The sequence below is a fragment of the Macaca thibetana genome, chromosome 1 (assembly GCF_024542745.1).
Source record: "Macaca thibetana thibetana isolate TM-01 chromosome 1, ASM2454274v1, whole genome shotgun sequence".
Lineage (NCBI taxonomy): Eukaryota > Metazoa > Chordata > Mammalia > Primates > Cercopithecidae > Macaca > Macaca thibetana.
Window position 1 is genome coordinate 46411417 of NC_065578.1, and position 14165 is coordinate 46425581.

The following is a 14165-nucleotide window of genomic DNA, read 5'->3' on the forward strand; positions in this document are numbered from 1 at the left end:
GCCTTTAGACTGAAACTGCAATTCTTCCCTGGGTGTCCACCCTACCAGCCTACCTGTAGACATTTTTTGTTTGTTTTTGTTTTTTCTTTGAGACACAGTCTCATTTTGTCACCCAGGCTGCAGTGCAGTGCCACGAACATGGCTCACTGAAGCTTTGACTTCCTGGGCAAATGATCCTCCCACCTCAGCCCTACAAGTAGCTGGGACTACAGGCATGTGCCACCACACCCAGCTAATTTCTGTACTTCTTTTTTGTTTTTGTAGAGGCAGGGTTTCGCCACATTGCCCAGGCTGGTCTCGAACTCCTGAGCTCAAGCAATCCTCCCGCCTCAGCCTCCCAAAGTACTGGGATTAAAGGGGTGAGCCACTGTGCTTAGCCCCTACCTGTAGACTTTGGATATGCCAAACCTTCACAAATACAGAAGTCAGTTCCTTAAAACAAATATCTCTACATACACATATCTTGTTGTTTCTGTTAATGTGGAGAACCCTAATACAAGATAGTATCTTTTTTTTTGTTTGTTTTTGAGACTGTGTCACCCAGGATGGAGTGTAGTGGCATGCTCTCGCCTCACTACAACCTGTGCCTCTTGGGTTCAAGTGATTCTCTTGCTTCAGCCTCCTGGGTAGCTGGGATTACAGTGATGCACCACCAGGCCTGGCTAATTTTTGTATTTTTAGTAGAGACGGGGTTTCACAACATTGGCCAGGCTGGTCTCGAACTCCTGACCTCAGGTGATCTGCCTGCCTCTGCCTCCCAAAGTGCTGGAATTACAGGCATGAGCCACCAGGCCCGGCCAGAAATGTCTTCTTTACCACAAAAGGTAGAATATACTGACCCAAGAAGTCACAAGTATTTAATTAATATTCTCCAAGTGTATTTTAGAAGTTTTAAAACCTTTTTTTTTTTTTTTTTTAGGTAGGAGTTACTTTTTTTTGAGACAGGGTCTCACTCTGTTGCCGAGGCTGAAGTGCAGTGGTGCAATCTCAGCTCACTGCAACCTCCACCTCCCGTGTTCAAGCGATTCTCCCACCTCAGCCTACCGAGTAGCTGGGATTACAGGCACGCTCCACTGTGTCTGGCTAATTTTTGTATTTTTAGTCGAGATGGGGTTTCACCATGTTGGCCAGGCTGGTCTCAAACTCCTGACCTCAAGTGATCTGCCCGCCTTGAACTCCCAAAGTGCTGGGATTATAGGTGTGAGCCATCACACAGCAGCTAGTAGTTACTTTTACAGTAGTTTATCTGATAGGTCCAGATTTAAAACTATAAGGAAGCGCTGGGGACGATGGTTCACACATGTAATCCCAGCACTTTGGGAGGCCAAGGCAGAAGGATCACTTGAGGCTAGGAGCTCGAGACCAACCTGGCCAATACAGTGAGACCCCATCTTTGATTTAAATATTAAAATAAGAAACTTATAAGGAAGGAAGAACAAATGGAAAGCACTAAACAAAACAGGAAGCAGATTCTTTCTAAGCAAGATAATTTTTAACAAATACTTTTGTGTTTTTCCTATATAATACATCAACCCAAATGAAAACCATATTAGAGTTGCCATTTCATTAAAATTACTATCCAACTTCCTAATGAATATGAAGGAATGCATTTAAAGCAAAGACATTTATGGTACATAAGATTTAAAAATCGTTTCATCAGAAATAATTTAGTTATTTTAATTACTCGCCAAAAACTAATAAATGTAATTTTCAAAAAAACATACACATAATAATAAAAAGATCTTTTACCTCTTAGTTGAAAAATTCTTGGAAGCCTTACTGAAAAACTCTGTTTCTACATTTTGGCTTTCAGCACTCAGTTCACAACGGATTGGATTTTTGTCAGGAGGTTCAACATTCTGAAATGAAGTAGGTCATATTTTGAGATCTGACTTAAATAAGAACACCAGAGAATTCTATTTAGATGAAAAGTAGCTCTGAAACACTAGATGATGGAGTGGCAGACTTCTGATTTCTGTAACTGTAACCCTCTTTTGTAAACTGTCCAGTTCCCTGCTACATAAGTGAAAAAGTTAATCACTTGTGTTATAATCACAGATTCAGTGAATATAACTATGAAATGAGAATACCATCTAAAGAATAAAATGATAAATGATATGTCTCTAAAACAGAAATAAAGTATTAGATCTCAATTAAAATGATTATATGTATAATTAAAATGCAAAAACTTCATAGCTTACATAACCTATAAATATATAAAATGTACATAGATATATTATATATTTTTATATATAACATGTATGTAATATAATGTATATATTATATCATATCAAAATATATATTTATATAAAATATATAGATTTATAACCTATACCTGATCTCAAAGAAGGTACTAAATAAGATCAGAGTGGACACACGTGGTTATTTAAAAGTATTCAGTATTTTTCTAATAAAGAATGTACTTTTATTAGTCTGAGACCTAAAATAACCAATAATTTTATTGAAAAGTAGCCTTTGAATATTTTCGTATAATGACACGTAGTTTCAAAGATCTACTTCCTCTTTTTTTTTTGATACAGAGTTTCGCTCTTGTTGCCCAGGTTAGAGTGCAACAGTGCGATCTCAGTTCACTGCAACCTCCACCTCCCAGGTTCAAGCGATTCCCCTGCCTCAGTCTCCCAAGTAGCTAGGATTACAGGCACCTGGCACCATACTCGGCTAATTTTTGTATTTTTAGTAGAGACGGGGTTTCACCATGTTATCCAGGCTGGTCTCAAACTCCTGACCTCAGGTGATCCACCCGCCTCGGCCTCCCAAAGTGCTGGGATTGGAGGTGAGCCACCATGCCTGGCCTAAAGATCTACTTTTTCTACAATCATCATCTAGTTGTGTTTCTAGGTATTTTATTAGATGATATAGTAACAACCTATTCTGATTCCTTAGATACATAATATAAATAATAGCCTTTAAGTATAAAAAACCATTTGTTATTCCCACACATTTAAAAAATAATAAAGTCATGGTCAGATGCAGTGGCTCACACCTATAATCCCAGCACTTTGGGAGGCTGAGGCAGGTGGATCACCTAAGGTCAGGAGTTCAAGACCAGAATGGCCAACATGGTGAAACCCCGTCTCTAATGAAAAAACAAAAATTAGCCATGCGTGATGGTGGGCTCCTGTAATCCCAGCTATTCTGGAGGCTGAGGCAGGAGAATTACTTGAACCTGGGAGGTGGAGGTTGCAGTGAGCCGAGATCACACCACTGCACTCCAGCCTGGGCAACAGAGTGAAACTCCATCTCAAAAAAAAAAAAAAATACAGTCAGGACAAAGAAAAGTACTGAGATCCCACAAAGTTAACCTTCACAAGTATAAAATGATATAATATATGAACTGATAGTATTCTTCAAAGATTTTAGAAAAACATGGGCAAGTTATTCTGTGGGGAACCTCTGGTTCTCTATTGTAATTTGGTTGAAGATATGATCTAAGATTTACTTAAAACATTTAACCATAAATGAATAAAGTTAACATTTAGTAAGATTATTTGTAAGTAAACAAAGCAAAATAGTTTGGATTACTATTTTAAAGGCTAAAATCTGTTGGGTTTAAACTGCCAAAGAGCAAAACCTAAACAGTCACTAATGTGCTAGGTAATCAAATCACTTACTTTGAAAAGATGTAATGTTTCCTTACTGGTTAGCAACTGAAACCGAAAGTCAGGTATCTTGCCATCACAAGGGAAGCATTCATAAAACTCAGGCTCCTTATGTGTCACAGAATAGAGAACTATGATGAAATTTCCAGATTCTGAAAAAACCCTGCACCAAAAAAATGCCATTTAATTAAAATTTAATGAGGATAACATGATTACACTCAAATAACTTCATGTGAGTCTCCCAATCTAGTTAACAAAATGACTAAAAGGGTCCAATTTTTGTTCAAAAACTGGGGCCCACCACTTAGGAAGGCAAAAGGTGGGAGGATCGCTTGAGGCCAGGAGTTTGAGACCAGCCTGGTCAACATAGCAAGACCCCTCCTCTCTACAAAAAAAAAAAAAAAAAATTCTTTTACTCGGGAGGCTGAGGCAGGAGAATGGTGTGAACCTGGGAGGTGGAGTTTAGAGGGAGCTAAGATCGCGCCATTGCACTCCAGCCTGGGCGACAGAGCGAGACTCCGTCTCAAAAAAAAGGCTGGGTGTGGTGGCTCAGGCCTATAATCCCAGCACTTTGGGAGGCTGAAGCAGGCGGATCACAAAGTCAAGAGATGGGGACCATCCTGGCTAACATGGTGAAACCCCATCTCTACTAAAAATACAAAAATTAGCTGGGTGTGGTGGCACATGCCTGTAGTCCCAGCTACTTGGGAGGCTGAGGCAGGAGAATCACTTGAACCTGGGAGGCGGAGGTTGCAGTGAGCCGAGATTACGCTACTGCACGCCAGCCTGGCGACACAGCGAGACTCTGTCTCAATAAAAAATAAAAATAAAAAGACAAAGTAGGCCAGTGGCTACTTAAAATAGGTGGCTCACACCTGTAATCCCAACACTTTGGGAGGCCAAAGTGGGTGGATCACCTGAGGTCAGGAGTTTGAGACCAGCCTGACCAACATGGCAAAACTCCATCTCTACTAAAAACACAAAAATTAGCCAGGCGTGATGGTGGGCGCCTGTAATCCTAGCTACTTGGGAGGCTGAGGCAGGGAGAACTGCTTGAACCCAGGAGGCAGAGGTTTCAGTGAGCCAAGATCACGCCATTGCACTCCAGCCTGGGCGACAGAGTGAAACTCTGACTAAAAAAAAAAAAGAAAGAATAAAAGAGCAATTCAAAATTAATTTTATTGAGGATTTACTGTCAATATGAACTTAAAGCATGATCAGTAATTGATAATAAAACTTAATTGTACTAAATCATAGCAAAGGACCTAAAACTAACATTTAATTTCTGCTATCTAAATATAACTAATTATCTTGAAAAGTTAAAATAAAATGTTAAAAGTAGAACTCCAAAAGCATCTGAAGAAAATACGAGTGATTTTTTTTACTTCAGTAAATATACCTGGAGTGGGTGAGTCTTTTCTAAGCATGATAGAAAACAGATTAATAAATATGACTAAAAAACGGTAAGTCTGTTTGGGAAAAATACTGTTAAATGACAGTCTGGGGGGGAACTGTTGCTATATATTATAAATATATATTTCTCTATGTATTTTATATTATATATAGAGAGAGAGCTTGCTAGCACAAGCAATATGAAAAGATGCACAATCTAAGAGAAAAATGGCCAAAGACATGACTAGGCAGTTCCTGGAAGATGAGGTACTGGAAAAGATTATTTTTCATCTATCAGGTTAGCAGAGGTCAAAAGTTTAACGACAGCCCTCTACTTACCTCTCTGAGCTCATCTCCAGCTACTTTCCCCTTCCTTCACTCCTCTCTAGCTACAGTGGCCTCTTTGCTGTTCCTTGAAGATGTAACGTGATCTTTCACCCAGAGCCCTTACACTTAACACATCCTTTGCCTAGGACAGTGCCCCAGACAGCCACAAGGCTTACTCCCTCACCTCAAATCGGCCTCCCTGACCACCCATTTAAATTGCAACTCTTGGCCGGGCGCGGTGGCTCACGCCTGTAATCCCAGCACTTTGAGAGGCCGAGGCAGGCGGATCACCTGAGGTCAGGGGTTCGAGACCATCCTGACCAATATGGAGAAACCCCTGTCTCTACTGAAAAAATACAAAATTAGAAGGGCGTGGTGGCACATGCCTGTAATCCCAGCTACTCAGGAGGCTGAGGCAGGAGAATTGCTTGAACCCGGGAGGTGGAGGTTTCTGTGAGCTGAGATTGAGCCATTGCACTCCAGCCTGGCCGACAGAGCGAGACTCCATCTCAAAAAAAATAAATAAAATAAAATAAATAAATATACAAAGTTTAAAAATTAAAAAATAAATAAATGGCAACTCTTTACCTGCCACTATCATTCAGACACACAACATCCTCCTCTCAGGCTTTATTTTTCTCCACAGTACTCATCGTCTTTTAACATACTATTTATTTTACTTATTCTGTTTATTAACTGTCTCGCAGGACTATTTTATTTTATATTTATTCATTTATTTATTTTTTTGGTCACCCAGGCTGGAGTGTAGTAGTGCGATCTCAGCTCACTGTAACCTCTGCCTCCTAGGTTCAAGTGATTCTCCTGCCTCAACCTCCCAAGTAGCTGGGATTACATGCATGCTCTACCACACCAGGCTAATTTTTGCACTTTTAGTAGAGACGGGTTTTCACCATGTTGGCCAAGCTGGTCTCTAATTCCTGTCCTCAAGTGATTCACCCACCTTGGCCTCCCAAAGTGTTGGGATTACAGGTGTGAGCCACCATGCCCGGCCTATTTTATTTTTTTAAGATAGGGTCTGTATTGTTCAGGCTGGAGTACAGTGGCACAATCATGGCTCACTGCAGCCTGAACTCCTGGGCTCAAGCAATCTTCCCATATCAGCCTCCTGCTGGGACTACAGGCATGTGTCATTACACCCAGCTAACTTTTTTTCTTTTTTTTTGGTAGAGACAAAGTCTTGCTATGGTACCCAGGCTGGTCTGGAACTCCTGGCCTCAAGCGATCCTCCTGTCTCAGCCTCCCAAAGTCCCAAAGTACTGGGCTTACAGACATGAGACACCATGCCTGGTCTGGGGACCTTTATTTTGTTTGCTCTCATCCCCAATATCGTAAACATAATAGATATAATAGGTGCTCAATAAATAAATAAATAAATATTTCTTTCACAGTGTTAGCACAGGTAGAGAGAAAAAGGCACTCTCGTGTACTGCTGGAAAAATTATGAACTGGTAGTCTTTTTGAAGGGCAATTTGGCAATATCTACCAAATTTTAAATTACACACTCTTTGGCCTAGAAAAAAACACTTTTAGAAATTTATCCTACAAATATATTAGCATATGCACACAAAGATGTATGCATAAAATGTTCAGTCGACCACTATCTGCAAGACAAAAGGGCCAGTTGTTTTTAAAATACAGTATGTACTATATACTCTTTAGTTGTAAAATATGTATATTAAATATGTATATGCCAAGATGTAGTGATCTCCAAGGTATAATTTATACAGAAAAAAGCAACATAAAGAAAAGAAAGGATGCTATGGTTTAATTTTTACAGGCCAGGAAAAGGTGATACTTGTCTATGATGAATATTGAAATATTGACTATTTCAGGAAGGAAGCACAAGATATCACTTAACAGTGACTGTCTCTGAGAAGGGGGTCTAGGGAAATGGGGAGGAAGAGAGATCTATTCTATTGTAGATATTTACGTACGTCAATTTATTACTATGTGCTTGTATTGCCTTTTCAATATAGTTTTTTTAAATCCTTTACAGCCACCTAAGGTAGATAAAAACAGACCTTCTCATTTAATAGATAAAGAAGGTGAGAGACAAATACTGACATTTGTCTCTTACCTTCTTTATCTATTAAGAGTTGAGGTTAAAAGTAAAGTTTCCCTAACTATTAATTCCAATGTTTAGGCTTCAGTTCCAGGAAGAAATTAAAAATCTTGTCTCAAGTATTTCTTTGTGTATTAGTAGTAACACTGTGTAACTTAATAAAACACCTGTAAGGTAACAAATTCAAACTCATTTGCAGTCATTTCACTGAAAGTTAACTTCCTTAATTACAAAATAGGATGCTACAGTAGACAATCTCTATGGTTTTTTTCCACCCCTAAAAGGTTTGTGTTTTGTGGTTAGGCAAGTGAATTCCTTCGTATTTCCAGGTATACTGCAACCTCATCTTTTTTTAATCTGGTTTTATTCTCATTTAATATAAGGTTTGTTTTTTCTTAATGTACATGTTTATTTATAAGTATTGTAAAAGGTTAAGGCATTACGTGAATTTTAAATGGGACCATAAACGATGAATGGGGGAAAGGATCAAAATAAAGTACTACAGAATAAAATATCACTTGCCTTTCTTGAACAGAAGAATTGAATATGTATCGCAAACAGCAAGCCCATACCTGAGGACTATAGATATGTATAATTCCAGACAGCCAACTAAAAGAAAAAACTAGAAATTAAAAACCATAGTCACTTACATATATAGCATACTTTACATTCTTCCTAAGATAATAAGGTAGATGTATGGCTTTTATCTGCCATACATTAAAGAGCCTTACTAATAAGAAATCTAAAAACGTGCCGATAATTAAGAGGAAGAATATATAGACATCTGTATCTATATAACTATATCGATATATATAGACAGACATATAGATATATATTGAGAGAGAGAGAAGGACAGAGAGCAAGCACATGTATCTCTGTCCTCTTCTACCTGAGATGTGGGAAAGAAAATGGTTAACAGACATGAAAGCAGTATACTAGAATGAATTAGCTTGGACTGGAAAGAATGGGCTGAAGTAGTACAGACTAGTTTGTAGCCTAAAACTACTTCACGGCCGGGCGCGGTGGCTCATGCCTGTAATCCTAGCACTTTGGGAGGCCGAGGCAGGGGGATCACCTGAGGTCAGGAGTTCAAGACTGGCCTGGCCAAGATGGAGAAACCCCATCTCTAATAAAAATACAAAATTAGCCAGGCGTGGTGGTACATGCCTGTAATCCCAGCTACTCGGGAGGCTGAGGTAGGAGAATCACTTGAACCCAGGAGGTAGAGGTTGCAGTGAGCCGAGATCCTGCCATTGCACTCTAGTCTGGGCAACAAGAGTGAAACTTTGTCTCAAAAAAAAAAAAAAAAAAAAAAAAAAAAAAAAACTACTTCACAGAGTTGCTGAGGATTAAATGCTGTAACATATACAGGTAATCAGAAACAGAGAAGGCTCTTAATATTTACTTAAGCATCAACAATCCATTGCCTATACGAGGACTGTAGCAAACTATAAGTAGATTTCATGATCCAGAGAACATCTGTGCATTCTCATTCACTTTGCATGTGCCATTCTCTCACATGGGTTCCCTTCCCCATCAATCTTCCCTTCTACTATCCAAACAATTAAAAGTCTAGTTCAAGTTTGTCTTCTCTAGGAAAATGCTCCCTATCATATCTTTCTTACAAATACTAAGTGTGGGCCGGGCGCGGTGGCTCAAGCCTGTAATCCCAGCACTTTGGGAGGCCGAGACGGGCGGATCACGAGGTCAGGAGATCGAGACCATCCTGGCTAACACGGTGAAACCCTGTCTCTACTAAAAAATACAAAAAAACTAGCCGGGTGAGGTGGCGGGCGCCTGTAGTCCCAGCTACTCAGGAGGCTGAGGCAGGAGAATGGTGTGAACCCGGGAGGCGGAGCTTGCAGTGAGCTGAGATCCGGCCACAGCACTCCAGCCTGGGTGACAGAGCGAGACTCCGTCTCAAAAAAAAAAAAAAAACAAAAAACAAAAAAAAACAAATACTAAGTGTGCACTTTCTATACTGGTCATTTTATAGTAAATCATATTCTTTATTTTTCTGTGTATGAATATTTGAATGTTTTATCACCTCACTTTGATTTTACATTATTTAAGAAGCTTTAAACCTCAACACATTATCAAGCATAACACTGTATATAGTAAGTACTCAATACTGAAAGAATATAAATTTCTAAATATTCTGTCTAGATATCAACTCAGATGGCTTGAGCCCAGGAGTTCCAGACCAGCCTGGGTAACATGGCGAAAGTCCGCCTCTACAAAGTATACAAAACCTAGCCAGGCGTGGTAGCTGGTGCCTGTGGTCCTAGCTATTCAGGAGGCTGAAGTAGGAGGATCACCTGAACCCCAGAGATTGAGGCTGCAGTGAGTCATGATTGTGCCACTGCACTCCAGCCTGTGTGTGTATATATATATATATATACACACACACACACGGGTCTATATATATATACACACACTCACATATATATATAAATTAAACACATAAATATCATTAACTACTAAAGAGAAGACCGTTAACACTAAAGGAGTTTCTGCAAGATTGCCTGACAGTAGATTTTAAATGGTATTATTATGAGCCGTGAGTTCTTTAGGGTGACTTAAGGATGAGTGGTAGTGAGAGAATATTGAAGAAATAGGGCTCTAAGGCTTCACCTTCAACTAGGAGAATTCAACTTTTATTTTTTATATTTTTTGAGATGCAGTTTCACTCTTGTTGCCCAAGCTGGAGTGCAATGGCACAATCTCAGCTCACTGCAACCTCCACCTCCTGGGTTCAAGTGATTCTCCTGCCTCAGCCTCCCGAGTAGCTGGCATTACAGGCACACACCACCATGCCCGGCTAATTTTTTGTATTTTTAGTAGAAACGGGGTTTCACCATGTTATCCAGGCTGGCCTTGAACTCCTGACCTCAGGTGATCCACCCACCTTGGCCTCCAAAAGTGCTGGGATTATAGGCATGAGCCACTGTGCCCAGCCATAGAATTAAACTTTTATCTGTTTTATATATTAGAGTTCCTCCTAGGGTTGGGCAAAATCTGGCCAAGCACAATAGTTCACGCCTGTAATCCAAGCACTTTGGGAGGCTGAGGCGGGTAAATCACTTGAGGCCAGGGGTTCGAGACCAGCCTGGCCAACATGGTAAAACCCCGTCTCTACTAAAAAAACAAAAATTAGCCAGGCACAGTGATGCATGCCTGTAATCCCAGCTACTTGGGAGGGTGAGGCATGAGAATCACTTGAACCTAGGGGATGGAGACTGCAGTGTGCCAAGATCTCTCCGCTGCACTCCAGTCTGGGCACACAGTGAGACTCCATCTCAAAAAAAAAAAGATTGGGCAAAATCTTATTTTAGCTGATTCTAATAGTAAAATAAGAAAACCTGACAACCACTTATCTTTGTGGCTTTATAAAATGATGTAAATAGTTATAGTACAACTGAGTCACACGCTTATCATATACATTTGAACATTTGGCTGATAAGGTTTTCATAAATAATGTAATACTTACATTCCCACTAATGGTAGAGAATAAACCTTGGGATCAGATTCCAACAAAAGTAACAATTTGCGTGTTTCATCCATGGTAAGATATCTAAACAGAAGACATTCATGTGAAAATAACTGAAATTATGTACTTTTTACCTAAAAGACATAATCTAGATGCTGAAGCATACTTTAGAAAGTGGAGATAATTCAAATGAACATTGTCTTGCACACACAAAAGAAACACAACAGAAACTTTGTACTGACTCAGTAAAAAGACTCTGGTAAGAGGAAGAGATTAAAGAGATTTAATACCTTAAAACTTCCATCTATCAATTAAAAGACACTGAAGATTATAGAACTTTTTAAAAAAGTTTTGCTCTATAACTTTACTTACAATTTACTTTAATCAAGAGTGTTAACATTAAGGCAGACAATTTCAGAACCAAATAGGTTTCCTTGGAAGAACTGAATTCCCTATTACTGGAAAATGTTCATGCATCCAAGTGATTTGACAAGACTGCAACAGATGTGACTTCTAAGTGAAGGAGGCTGAATTAGGAGAGGTATAATCAACCCTCCATGTGCCACATTCCTCCAACCACTGTCAAAGGACTTTGGAACCATCATGATAAAACCCAAAAGCTCAGTCTTCCCTAAAAGGACATTACACTAGATTTATATTTTATTTATTATTGACAGTAAGTTATAAGAATACAAAAAAACCAAAATAGAATTGTTTATTTTATTGTTATATCTTTCTTCGAAAACAATGCCATTAGTGGGCCAGAAGTGGTGGCTCATGTCTGTAATCCCAGCACTTTGGGAGGCTGAGGCGGGCAGATCACTTGAGGTCAGGAGTTCAAGACCAGCATGGCCAACATGGCAAAACCCCCATCTCTACTGAAAATACAAAAAAAAATTAGCTGGTCATTGTGGCACACGCCTGTAATCCCAGCTACTTGGGGAGGCTGGGGCAGGAGAATGAATCACTTGAACCCAGGAAGTGGAGGTTGCAGTGAGCTGAGATCGCACCACTGCATTTCAGCCTGGGCGACACAGTGAGACTCCGTCTCAAAAACAGAAAACAAAATGCCATTATTGATATAAAGCCTTGGTATTACCACTGATGATATATTTTATTGCTCTAATAACACTAAAACACAAAGACAATACATTTGTCAGGTCTTGTGACAAGAATATTAAGCCTGAGTTGGCCTAAGATTTACATATCAACAATGACACAGCTGCTTTGAAAGTTCTCCCTCATGTCTTGCTCATCTGATAAATTTCTACTCCTTAAAAGAATTAGTTCAGGCTGGCCGGGCACGGTGGCTCACGTCTGTAATCCCAGCACTTTGGAAGGCTGAGGCAGGTGGATCACGAGGTCAGGAGTTCAAGACAAGTCTGGCTAAGATGGTGAAACCCCATCTCTACTAAAAATACAAAAATTAGCCGGGTGTGGTGGCGGGCGCCTGTAATCCCAGCTACTTGGGAGGCTAAGGCAAGAGAATCGCTTGAACCCGGGAGGCGGAGGTTGCAGTGAGCTGAAATCACGCCACTGCACTCCAGTCTGGTGACAGAGCGAGACTCCGTCTCAAAAAAAAAAAAAATTAGTTCAAGCTTTCTATGATTTCCCCAGGAAATTTGGACATCCCTCCCCCTACTTTCCCAGCACTGTATATAAACCTCCATTATAACACATCATGTTTAGATGTCAACATATTCAATGGATAGTAAGTATAGTTTTTAATCTATTTATTTCCAATGTCTAACATAATACCTATTCCATAATGGGCCCCAGTAAATATTAGAATATATAAAGGGCAAATGTCAATATTTTTTTTTTTAAATGATGGGGTCTCACTATATTGTCCTAGCTGGAGAGCAGTGGCTATTCACAGGCACTATTGTAGCTTACAGCAGCCTTGAAACCCTAAGCTCAAGCCATCCTCCTGCTTCAGTCTCCCAAGCAGCTAGGATTACAGGTGTGTGCCAATGCACCTGGCATGGCAAATGTCACCATAGACGATTCTAGATAGGAAGGGGCAAGGGGAATAGGTGATTGACAGAATACTGAACATTCTGGTTATTACCAGCATGCCCAGCAGTCACAGATGGATAATTCCAAGAAAGGTAAATTCATGCTATTCAAGTAAATGGGCATGGGTACTAAGGAAAACAAATTAATTTTTTTGTTAATTTAAATAAAAATCCCATGCTCCACTTGAGAAGTACTTTATTAATTCAAGAGAATTAAATGTTTCGTTTAACTCAAACAAGTTTTGCTCACTTTTGACCACTCCATGATTTTGGAATATACCAACAATTTTTCCTTTGGGCCACCAGAAAGCACAGCTCTGGTCAGAATCTGGTTCTGAAAAGGTATTTTTAGAGAGTAAGACTTGGAATTGAGTGTACTTTGGCAAACATTTTTAGATTGAAAGGCCTAACAGGAACTAGGGTGGAGTCACTGGGAAAGGAAGCCAGAAGTGTAATATTTGGAGCAGTCTCTGGTCAAACTTTAAAGTAGAGAGTGCTTATATTGTCTAACCTAGTTTTGTAGATAATAGATAAAGAAAATAGATGAAGATTCAGGGAAGTAGCCCTGCTGAGGATTAGAAAGCATGCATTTTGGCTTATATTTCCTAAGAAATTAAGAGTGGAGATAGGAAGCTGGAGAGGATTCTACTCCAGCTCTGTAAGGAAACTCCACCCTCAAGTAGTTGGCAATTTGGTAAGCAAGAGTACTGTAACTTTTTATTTAATTATCTCCTTTCTCTATCTGCAATGCTCATTATTCACAGTTAAAACTGCATACTATAAATAAATTATCTAGCCTCCCTTGGGTTCATAATTAGTCAGGTTATAGTTAAGAAAAAAAATGGCCTAAAACCTAAATAAAATATGAACAATAACACAGAATATGTAATATAGAACATAATTTCTCCTTACATTTTCAAATAATAAATTATCAACCAATTTTTTTGTTTGTTCTTTTTTTTTTGAAATAGAGTCTCGCTCTGCCGCCCACACTGGAGTGCAATGGTGTGATCTCAGCTCACTGCAACCTCCGCCTTCCAGGTTCAAAAAATTCTCCTGTCTCAGTCTCCTGAGTAGCTGGGATTACACAGGCATGCGCCACCACACCCAGTTAATTTTTTTTTCTTTTTTTTTTTTGGTATTTTTAGTAGAGATGGAGTTTCACCATGTTGGTCAGGCTAGTCTCGAACTACTGACCTCGTGATCTGCCCGCCTTGGCCTCCAATTTTAATATA

At 39.5% G+C, this 14165-nt stretch overlaps 1 protein-coding gene across 6 annotated transcripts in view; it reads right to left on the bottom strand.

Annotated features, from left to right (window-relative positions):
* STIL (STIL centriolar assembly protein) overlaps positions 1-14165 on the bottom strand; it is an 80095-nt gene that overhangs the window by 35465 nt on the left and 30465 nt on the right. For all 6 annotated transcript variants that reach the window (XM_050748714.1, XM_050748889.1, XM_050748624.1 and 3 more), the window contains 4 exons: positions 10913-10996; positions 7945-8031; positions 3633-3783; positions 1750-1859 (listed from right to left, as the gene is read on the bottom strand). In XM_050748714.1, coding sequence (XP_050604671.1) covers positions 1750-1859; positions 3633-3783; positions 7945-8031; positions 10913-10996 — 432 coding nt within the window. The remainder of the gene's footprint in view (positions 1-1749; positions 1860-3632; positions 3784-7944; positions 8032-10912; positions 10997-14165) is intronic.